This window comes from Histomonas meleagridis, assembly GCF_020186115.1.
Source record: "Histomonas meleagridis strain 2922-C6/04-10x chromosome Unknown scaffold_61, whole genome shotgun sequence".
Taxonomy (NCBI): Eukaryota; Parabasalia; order Tritrichomonadida; family Dientamoebidae; genus Histomonas; species Histomonas meleagridis.
Genome location: NW_027150931.1, coordinates 1,889,410 through 1,900,910, shown reverse-complemented (window position 1 = coordinate 1,900,910; position 11,501 = coordinate 1,889,410). Strand labels below are relative to the sequence as shown.

At 28.9% G+C, this 11,501-nt stretch overlaps 5 protein-coding genes across 5 annotated transcripts; 2 read left to right on the top strand and 3 right to left on the bottom strand.

Annotated features, from left to right (window-relative positions):
• Positions 1-718: 718 nt before the first annotated feature.
• GO595_010605 (V-type proton ATPase subunit d 2) lies at positions 719-1,759 on the bottom strand (the record flags this gene model as incomplete). Its single annotated transcript, XM_067913303.1, has 1 exon — positions 719-1,759. One exon carries the CDS (start codon positions 1,757-1,759, stop codon positions 719-721), a length of 1,041 nt encoding a protein of 346 aa, XP_067769343.1.
• A 1,376-nt stretch (positions 1,760-3,135) lies between these two features.
• GO595_010604 (ribosome biogenesis protein BOP1-like) lies at positions 3,136-4,887 on the top strand (the record flags this gene model as incomplete). The annotated part of the gene is made up of 1 exon (XM_067913301.1): positions 3,136-4,887. One exon carries the CDS (start codon positions 3,136-3,138, stop codon positions 4,885-4,887), a length of 1,752 nt encoding a protein of 583 aa, XP_067769342.1.
• A 20-nt stretch (positions 4,888-4,907) lies between these two features.
• On the bottom strand, positions 4,908-5,180 carry GO595_010603 (uncharacterized protein; the record flags this gene model as incomplete). The annotated part of the gene is made up of 1 exon (XM_067913300.1): positions 4,908-5,180. The coding sequence occupies one exon, from the start codon at positions 5,178-5,180 to the stop codon at positions 4,908-4,910; it is 273 nt and encodes a 90-aa protein (XP_067769341.1).
• A 161-nt stretch (positions 5,181-5,341) lies between these two features.
• Positions 5,342-5,914, top strand: GO595_010602 (uncharacterized protein; the record flags this gene model as incomplete). Its single annotated transcript, XM_067913299.1, has 1 exon — positions 5,342-5,914. One exon carries the CDS (start codon positions 5,342-5,344, stop codon positions 5,912-5,914), a length of 573 nt encoding a protein of 190 aa, XP_067769340.1.
• Positions 5,915-5,968: 54 nt separating this feature from the next.
• GO595_010601 (putative E3 ubiquitin-protein ligase HERC1) lies at positions 5,969-7,510 on the bottom strand (the record flags this gene model as incomplete). Its single annotated transcript, XM_067913298.1, has 1 exon — positions 5,969-7,510. The coding sequence occupies one exon, from the start codon at positions 7,508-7,510 to the stop codon at positions 5,969-5,971; it is 1,542 nt and encodes a 513-aa protein (XP_067769339.1).
• Between the last annotated feature and the right edge of the window lie 3,991 nt (positions 7,511-11,501).

The following is an 11,501-nucleotide window of genomic DNA, read 5'->3' as shown; positions in this document are numbered from 1 at the left end:
TCCTGTTCTTCCTCTTCTGAAATTATTTTAGGGCTAGCGGGATTCCTTGTGAAATAATCAAATAATGAATAAATTTCTGCATACATATTTTTTACTTCGCTATGTCTAATGTATTTTGGATCAATTTTTGCGAGTACACTTTTATCAGTTAAATTTTTTTCTATCATTTTTATCCTTAAAAAATATGTTTCTTGTGACACAGTCTTACCTAAAGAATTTTCAAACATTTTAGTAATACTTGGATTAAATTTTTCGATTTTTTCTTCTTCTATTTGAATATTTTCTAAAAAATTTAAAAATATATAATCTAATTCTTTATTTGAACAAAATGCATTATAAACAAAATTACAAATTATCAAATTAAATGAAAATGGAAAATCTATATCAAGTAATTTTATTGTTTGCTCTACTGAAATTTCTAAATTGTCTTGTGTCAAATTAAATATTATTCGTTTGATTTTAACAAATTTTTTTATGATATCAAAGAATTTGCCTTTTTTAAGTTTTTGTGGTTTGTTTTTTGTTGACATATTGCAATACAGAAATTATTGGACCAACCGAACGAGCTCTCTCAATTATTGACACAATTATTTCAATTGTATTTTCACTGATCTCATATAAAATTTTGAATAAATTTTTTACTTTTTCAATTATCGACAACATTGGGACACCCCTTCGATACGCACAAAAAGTGGATGATTTTGAATGGTTTATTGGATCACTTTCTAATACGAATGTAACTGTCAGCTTTTTCTCTCTTATTTTGGTGGATACATTCTGATATCCATTGTATATTTCTTACTTCTTGGTCCATCAAGTGTACCCAAGCATAAAATACGCCGAATTGGAAGAATATGTTAAATGCATCCACATTCATTTCTGCCATTCGTTCATAAAAAACATCTTCAATTGACTTTGTTTGCGACACAGCGCCCCACAGACCGCGATATACTTCATAGCTATCGAGGATTCGAGCGACGTCGGCTTCAGTTTGTGCACGTACCAACAAATGTGTAGCTTCCGGATACAATTGTCCGATTCGTGGATAAAGTGCTTCTCTATCATCAAACATCAGTGACGTCTTTAATGAGTTAAGTGTGATAATAATTGCGCGGCGATCAGCTTCGAATTTTAGGATTTCAAGCATAATGTTTGCGGTTTCGTTACCTAAGCCTTCGCAGAACTTGTAAAACCCATCGAAGTATTCGCGGTATAACATGAGACGAATGATTTCGATGTTTTGTTCGTTGAGTGTTGTCTTAGATAAACATTTTTGGAATAATGGTCCAAGTGGTGTGTCAATTAGAACTGTTTGATAAAGTTCTTCGGCATTGGCGGCAACGGAAAGACTTTTGATACCATCAAACATACCAAGTGGATGACATCGTTCAACAAGATCAGAAACATCACGATTACGTATGACACCAGAAATAAGTAAAACTACGTTGTCAATCATAAAGGGAATACGAATCCATTGGAAAAAGGTCTTGAGATCACTTTCTGCTTGACATTCAATATCATTAAAACGTTGAACCATACGTTGCATACAACGTTCATATATGATTTGCGGTGTAGCAGAACCTGTGTCGTTTTGGAAATATTCTTGGAATCCACAGTTTCCTAAATGAAGACGAAGATCATCAAGAGTTTCACTTTGTTTAAGTTGCATGTAGTCATTATCTGTTAAGAAACCAGTAAAGTAAGCACGGACAAGGCCATCAATAAATCCGTATCTGATGTTATAATTGAGGGTATCCATTTAAACTAACTCAATTCGAACAAAGATAGTCAATCAATACTAACCTTTTATCAATACTATTGACAATGCTTGTTTGATTTTGTGTTGGTTTCTTGGATATCATTTTCACTTTTTGACTGAATTTGGGGTTGTTAAAAGAAACTTGGTAAACATTTCATATAACATTTCCCTTGTTTCACATATTAAAATCTTGATTTGAGTTTCATTTATTTACATTTTTTTCGCACATGGATATGCGCTGATCAACAGTTGTGAACAAGACTGATTTATTTAATATAATCTGTAAAATAATTATGACTCAATACTTGCAAGTATTTCTTTGAGTTGCGATATAACAGTTTCAACGCTTTCAAGCTCTTTTTGATTCTGTTCAATTTCAAAGTTTGACTCTGCAAGTGCACCTAATAGAAGCTCATATTTTTTTTTCAAATTATTATTTTGTACAATAAGCGGATGAACCATATTACTAACTTCGTTGCTATCAGTAAGATCAATCCATCTTCCATTTAAGAAAACGAGTTTCGAACCAGAAAGTGAAAGAGTAATTTGATGATTCTCAAAATTTTCATTTTCCTTGTTTTTTTCTGAGTTTGTTTCTTCCTTTTTTGTTTTGGTAGTTTCTTGTTTTATATGTGTATTTTGATTTGATTTACTTTCATTCTCATAACTCGTGGAATAGCTATCTTCTTGGCTAGGGGAAGGTTCGCTGTTTTTTCGTTGGTGAGTATTTTTCATTCCCTTTTGAAATCTTTCTTGCTCTTTCGATCCTGCATTTAAACGTCCGCTTGGAAAAACTGATCGTAAAGGCGGTTATTTTAATAAAGGTCACAAACGTTCTCGGCGGTTATATGAATAGTGATCCATGAATTTCATTCGGGGTATCAAACGTTTTTTCCCTTACTAAGCTTTGAAAACAATGAGTGTGGTAATGTTAATCGATATTTAAAAATATATTTACACATTAAAATTGGTTTCTTGTACATATTTAAATCTGAAGGTTGTAAAAATTCATGAATTATATCCATTTATTCAATTGCTGCTCAAGAAGGCAATAAACCTATTCACCAATAGCTCGGATGTCCATTGTATTGGACTCCCGAAATTGTTTGTGATGAATCATATTCATTTCCAGTTGAATTCGAGCATAAATGGTTCAAGAATATGAAACTTTCCCAATATTGCACTGATTGATTTTAATGAGGATATAATTTTGGATTTGCAATGTCTTTTACTAAAAAAAATCGATGCTAAAAATTTAGTTAAGTACTAACGTTTCATTTGTATTCAAAATTTCAAAATTTAAATTGCTATTTGGTCATAATTTGAATAACAATTAAACGTTTTTCATTTTCGTGGTCGTGTAAAAGTGACAGTTAATGGAGAAAGAAGATTTATTCCCAGAGCAAAACGACGAAAGTTCAGATACAGATGACGATGTTCCCGTTAACATTGTTGGTGATATACCAATGGAATGGTATGATGAATTTCAGCATATAGGTTATACTGCAACTGGAGATAAAGTCATACCCAAAGAAAGACCAGATGCAATTGATGAAATCATCAGACGATCAACAGATCCAGAGTGGTGGCGTAGAATTTATGATCAATTAAATGGTGAATTCAAGAAGATTTCAGCTGAAGATTTAGATTTAATTCAAAGAATTCGTACTGGACGCGTTGCTCTCCGTGATTATCAGCTTTATCAAGATTATCATGAAAAAGAATATGAAGATAAAATTCATCCACTTTCAAACTTCATATCATCCAAAGGTAAATTCCGTCCATCAAAGCAAACAATATACCGTGTGAACAAATTTGTTGCTGCTATTAGAGCTAACGAGCTCAGGGAACAAGAAGAAGAGAAAGAAGACGAACCCATTGACATATGGTCAGAAGACTTCTATTCCAAGCCACAAAAACGACGAGGCCGTCCTGCTCCCAAAATTGCACCACCACTTAACGATGATTCATATAATCCAAATGGCGGTGCAAAACTCATTGAAGTTCCTGGATATGACAAAGCAGTCAGAGAAAGGTACGACAGGTGTTGTGATCTCTATCTTCGTCCTCGTGAATTACGTGCTCGCTTACCCGATTCATCAGCAGAACTCCTTCCTGAGCTTCCAGATGCAGAACAACTGAAACCATTTCCGACCACAGAAAGCGTTCGTTTTGTTGGACACACAGCACGTGTCCGTTCTGTTGATATATCACATTCTGGATCTCTTTTAGTTAGCGGAAGTAGTGATGGCGAACTTAAGATTTGGGAAACGCAAACCGGATTTTGTCTTCGCACCATTAATCTTGGACAATATTGTAACGATTCAGCCGTTTGCAGTGTTGCATTTTATCCAACGCAAGACAAGTCACTCATTGGCGCATGCTGTGGCAAATATGTATATCTCATTCGACTTAGAGATGACTGCGATTTACCAGAAGAAAGCGAAACCATTAAATATGTTGAAGAAAACATAGCACAAATTTCACACCCACATATTGTCTCAATGAGAGAATGCGTTTTTAGTCCAACAGGAACATTCTTTGCGGTGCTCGGTCAGTCGCGTCATGTTTTCATATACAACACAACTTCGTGGGACTACAGAACGCCAATCACATCCGCAAAGTCATATATCCAAACCGTCAAGTTCCATCCGAACAAGCCATACTTCATTGTTGCTACGCAACATCATATACTCGTGTTCGATCTAATCGAAAAGGTTAAAAGGTTAACATTACGTCCGCACGTGCAATGGGTTTCATCTGTTGATATCCATCCTCGTGGCGATCATATTTTAGCTGGAGCTTTCGATGGCAAAAGTATGTGGTTCGATACTGAATTGTCTGCTGATCCATTTAAGACACTAAGAACTCATACTGCTGCTGTAAGAGATGTAATGTTCCACAAACGATTTCCATTATTCGCAACTTGCTCAGACGATACAAAAATTTATGTGTTCCATTCACAGGTTTACGACGATTTGATAACGAACCCGTTAATTGTGCCCGTTAAGGAGTTACAAGGACATAACAAAAACGGAGTGTTAGGTGTGCTGGCGTTAGTATGGCATAGGACACAGCCATGGCTAATCTCTGCTGGCGCTGATCATACAATTAGACTTTGGACTTAAAAATAAATAAAAAAAATATATTAATATTTAGTAATAATAGGAAAGTCGTATTTGTATTTCCATTCATCGTTTTGAAGCGATTCTACAAATTTTTGATTGGGTTCTTCATCCATACGAAGTGTCCGAAGTGCATTACTACAAATTGTATCAACATCAAGAAGTTGTGAAAAATATTGGAGATTAAGTTGACCTTCATTTGCTTTAAAAATGGCACTACGTGCAGGATATCGCGATGATCGTGACTTTAATGTTTTACGTGGAGCAAATGGTGTTGAGGAAGAATCCCTTTCCATTTTTGGTGAACGTTAAAATTAATAAACGTCCGTTATTGTAACGGTCAACAAAACTAGAAATTTTGCCAATAAAAATGTTTTGACAAATTTTCAATTTAAATTTCCAGTTAAAAAATTTATTTTATCATTTCTTCTGATAAAATTTGGATTACTTCACATATATGAATTTTTTCTCAAGCATCAATCCATCAAAGATTGAAACTAAAATGAAAATACATTGGGCTACATTTTTCCATTGGAAGAAACAAAAAATACTCGGTCGCGATGCAACATTTCGAAATGCTCTTACTCATATTAAAACAGGGGAAATTGAAGATATTCCTAAACTTATCGAGCAATACACACAATATGATATTTCTATTGATGGAGCTGAAATGCTTGAAAAATATACAAAGGAAGTGATATCAAACCGAGAAATAATTTGCAAAAAGGATGCTTTACCATCCGAATTACAAACGATCCTCAACATTCTGTACGTTTCTGCTCCATTACACAACAACAAGGATTTCAAGAATGATATCTATTCGATTCAAAAAATTCACCCATCAACAGCAAACCTTGCAATACCAAAAGAAATTCTTATTCTTTATAAGCTTAGAGATCCAACACCTGAAGAAGTGATTGAATGTTTACGACGAAAGATTGATCGAAATGTATGGACAGATCAGATAATTAACATTGTTTTTGGGCTCAATCCTAAGTACTCACAACTCATCTACCTGCTTAAGGAGTAATTCAAATTATTTTTATGTAAATTATAAAAAAAAATTTAATAATTTTTATTTTCTTTAAGTGAATTGTTCGACTTCGCTGATGTTTGCTGTGTGATCTCTATCAATATCGGCTCCGAATGTTATAGCTGTTCTTAATTTCTTAGCCATCCATTCTTCTGTTTCATATTTAGGTATATTAATTGTAGAGCTACACGTCGCCGACGTTGGCAAAGGTTTCAATGGGTCTTGTAATGAAGAATTTTCAAATTTGATCACCAATTTTTCACTCCATTCCATTCCTGGTGGTGGCAAACCCATTCTACCACAACCGAACTTAACGAACAACATTCTTTCTTTGGGTGTAAATCCCTCTAAAACGTTCCATAACATATTTGAGTGTTGACAATCTTTTGGATACTTACAATTCTTCTTTAATTGCTCTATTGGGAACTGTTTATCACCACAAATCAACATTTCGAGTTCCCATGGAGACAAAATTGACAAAGCGTCTTCATTAAAGATCAGCTCGAATCCGCTGCGTAAAGCATTCAATTGCTGGTTAAATTCGTTTAATCTAAACTTTTTACATCTTTGAATGAAATCGATTCTATTATCCAATGTCACCATAATGTTTTCACCGTTCGGTATCAAGTCCACCATTTCGCCAATTGAGTTTTGAATTTGGAAATTATAAGAAAACAAGCTTTGGAATTGTTGTTGATTTATATCTTCGTTTTCTATTTTCTCCAATGAATTTATCATTTGTTTAAACTCGAAATCGATTTCATAAATATCTTCGATCACGAATTTCGATTTAATTATATATTTCCAAACGAGTTTTGCTAATTGGAATGGCTCAGGTAATTTCGACACGTAACAAACAGCCATTAAAACACCGGAATAATAAAACAACTTTTTGGTGTAATCAGTTAATGGCTTTGGATTCGGTATAAGAAGTTCTTGATCAAGGTTTTGTTGGTTCATTCTCATGTTTGGACTTTTAATGAACAAGTTATTCATTGGATGCATTATCTCCATACAAACTTCAGTGAACAAATCTCTGCCTGGGCCACCAGCATCAGTCGAACCTTCTCCAATTAGATTAACATGCCATGGAACAGCACGACGTTTCATTCGATATAATTCTTTCATTTGAACTTGTTCGACGAATTGCGAAAGTATTGATTGTCCTGCTAAATCATTTGGCTTTGATTGTAACAAAGATTTTTTGAAGCGATTAAAGTTAAGGTTTAATCTTCCAGTACTATTATCAGGTGTATTATTTAAGACAATTGATTCGACTGATTTAAGTTTATATTCAGTTGAGATCGCTGATGTAGTCGAATGGAATAATAGTGATAATATTGTGCTTTTATCATTAAGTTTAATGACTTTAGTAATGTTCGATAAAAGTTTCGAATAATTATTAATGATTTGAATACGTGAATATATTATTGGAATTGGAATTTGACTTAATATTGTTTCCGTTTGGAAAAATGTGTCGTTTAATGTTAATGGATGTATTTGCGCTAAGTTTGGAATGTTTTTAATTGCTTTTGATATAGTTTCATCATATTCAACTTTCCAATTGTTCTTCATATAGTTCATATGTTTCATAAATAAGTTATAATTAGTTGAGAAAATAGAACGTTTCGATTCAATCGAATTAGGATAACCAGTGATTGATATAACATAATTTATGTTTTTCATTGGTTTTTCATCTTCTTTATTATATAATAAGACATTTATTGGTGACTTAATATTAATAGTTTGTGATTTTTCTAATTTGTTAATGATTTCATTCTCAGAATTAGTTATTAATAAATATGAATTCTTTGGTATGTCATTGATTTCAATTGTACAACTTTTCATCTCATTAAATTCTAATCGTGTACAAACAGGTTCTTCTTCTTGTGATATTTCGAAGTCTTTTTGATATGGTATTGATTCACACCAAGAATCAACAAATAAATAATAAGGAAAACGTATCGAAATTGGTTTGTCAAAACCTAATGCTGAAAAATATGAAACAGTGTTTTGCATTTGTTCGAAAATTGATGATTCATCATTTGGTATATTTGACATATAATGATCAAATAAATCTTCTTTTTCTTTTATTGAAGAATTGGTATTAATCAATGAAGTATAAGAATCAATTAAAATTAATTTAATAAATGTAGTTATAATTAACGCTTTTTGTGAATATAATGTTAAAGGTTTCCATTCATTTATAGATGTATTAAACATTTTACAAAATTCTTCAAATGCATTTCGTACTTCTTTAGTTAATTCATTTGATTCCCAATTTAATGATGTTAAAATTGGTGTTATTAATTCGAAAGCGAAAACATTTACAAACAAATTATTAGTATTCATTAATGTAGTTATTGAAGGTATTACGTTTTGTTTAAGGAAATTATCTGTTTCTTGGAAATGAATTTTTGATGAAAATATCATCGAAAATATAGTTAATAAAACATGTATATAACCTAATGAAGTCGATTTCAAATTTTCTTGTAAATATTTATTAATAGGTAATATACCTAAATATATTCCATTTCTTTTATTATCAGAAGAAGTATTTAATTCGATTTTACATTTTTGTGATAATATTAAATAACAATAAGATAATGAATCTTCAATAATATTATCATTAATTATTAATTTCTTAGAGATATTATGTAATGGATGTAATATTGGTATAAATCCATATGTCGAATTAGGAAATATAATCTCTGTAGAGATAGAAGTTGAAGGTTGAGGTTTCCAAGACTCAAATATATATTCATTTCGAATATAATTAAACAAATTTTCCGAATTAACATTTTTCTCTTTTAATAAATTATTTATACAATTTTGTATGATGTTCATTATGAAATATTGTATCGATTCAAAGTTACTATTTAAAAACATAAATATAAAACGTGAAAATGCATGTGGATCACCAGGATATTTATAATTAACAGAGTTCTCTTTAAATATAAAATCAACATTATTAATATGTTCCCATTTTGTAGTTGTTGAAATTTGATGTTTAAATTTACATACTTCATTAATTGATGATGACATTAAATTGGAAATATTATCTTTTTGTAAAAATTCATGAATAGTATTATTAAATCGTGAATAATCTAAAAATATTAAGAATAAAAATCGTGATAACTTAATACAAAATGATTTTGTTATATACATTAATTTAACTTTTAATTCATTCATATATTGTACTGTATTCATTGCATAAAATTGATGTTTTATTATGTTTTTAATGATATTTGTAATTTGACATGGAATTATATCTACATAACGTGAATCAATAACGAAATCATTTTCATCATTTTCTAATGATTTAACTGTTAATAGTAAATATTTATCTTTCGATTGAATACTTTTAATAATTACATATTGATTCATATGTAATAATGAATCCATTTCTGGTAATGAATATTCAACATAATTCGAATATGATTTAGTTAATTCTCTTCGTGATATATGTACAATTTGTCCAATATAATATATATCATTAAAAATAGGTTTCGTGGTTTGAAATGTATAAATAATTTTGTCTGAAATTGGTGATTGTTGAGATTTTGTAGAATAATATTTATTATAATTTAATATATTTTGTTTAGGTAAATTATAATTCGATAATTGTTCATTTATTATATTATCATAATCATTTGAATCAAGTAAATTCGAATTTGATATTTTAGACTCTTCTTTTAATATTGGCACTTGAATTTCTTCAAAACAAAATGGTTTAATATCAAAATCAGTACATTCCGAGAAATTCATTTTGAATTGTTCATTACCGAAATTAAATTTAATGTTAAATGATGATCTTGTTATTAATATTGGACAATAATCATCAATTCGTAAGCATGGAATTATAAATGGTAATTTCTTACCATTTAAATAATAAAATATATATTTCGAATTATAACCACATCCAATAATATCATTTTTTTCAATTCGAATATCATTTTTAATCTTTTGGGATAAAAATGGTGACATTATATTCATATTATTAAAATCAATTCCAAATACATATAAACCTTTAGTAGAAGATCTTTTATCTATAAATCCTAAAATGAAATCATCAAAATTATTTGAATCATTAATTTGAATTTCATAATAAAACAAATTTTTAGAAGGTATAAATTTATCACCAATAAAAATAGAACTTAAATCATTTTCACTTTGAATAATATAATTATTTATATCAATATTACCATAAGTTATAGGTAAAAATATTGAAGGAGTAAAATCATTAGAAGCTAATGAATATAAATAATTTATATTTCGTAAATTTGTAGTTTCATTTGATGTTATTTGACATATATATTGACTTAATTCATTTGTTAAATTACCAATTGTATAATTCTTTTTAGAAGATATTTTCATTGTAACTAATGAAAGGAAATCTAAAATATTAGAATTTTGATTTAACATTTTCATATTTTGTTCATTTTGTAATATATTTGTTAAAAATCCATAATAAGTTGAAATTAATATATAATTTTCAATTTTAGTGAATTTATTTTTAGATATAATTTTATTTGATTTAACATTTAATTTAATTAAATTTTCAATTTCTATTTTAGTCAACACAAAATCTAATGGACTATTTTTATAACGACAAGAAGGTGAATATAAATTATTTAATGTTAAATCTATAAATTCATTAGAACCAGAATTCGAGATTAATATTAAATTATTATTATTATCATAAGTATTAATTTTATTAATTTCATATGTTGATTTATTATATTTTATTAAATAACCATTTTCATGATAAGAAATAATTTCTTTACCTAAAATCGAAAAAACTGAAATTATTTCATATATCGAATTCTTTAAATCAAATTTCTCTAATATTTCATGAAATATATTAATGATATAATCTTTAATTTTCGAATATGATCGAATCATTAATCTAAATGATGAAATAATTTCTTCTCCAATATGTTGATGAATATTTATTAATTTATAATTTTTAATTAAAACTGATTTTTGTCCACATATAGTTTTACCTAAATCATTTAATAATAAATATAAAAATGAATTTAAATCATAAATTTTATCATTAAAATTAAATTCCATATTTTCATTACCTTTTATAGTTAAATATTGTGAAAACCATGAAATGACTCCAATTGTAATTTTATATGAATTTTGATTAAAACATTCAAAGATATCATTTAAATTATAATAAATTTCATCATTACTTTGTAATAATAATGTTAATAGTAATATCGAATTATATTGTGACGTTTCATTTAATGAATTTTTCGCATGATTTAATAAAAAGTTATAAATTTCTTTAGTATGATAAGTTAATGTCCAAAATGATATTAATTTCCATGTAATCGAATATGAAATATATGATTCAAATGAATTATTTAAACAATTTACCCAAAACTTAGATAATAATTGGAAATAATTATTAATGTTTTCGATTTGTAACATTGATTTTAATGGAAATGATATAAATCTTAAGTAACATAATCTTTGAATTTCACTAATATCATTTTTACAAATTTCATTTATGAAATAATTATAAATATTTGAAAATTCCAATTTTAATTTTTGTATACTTTCATTATTAGCA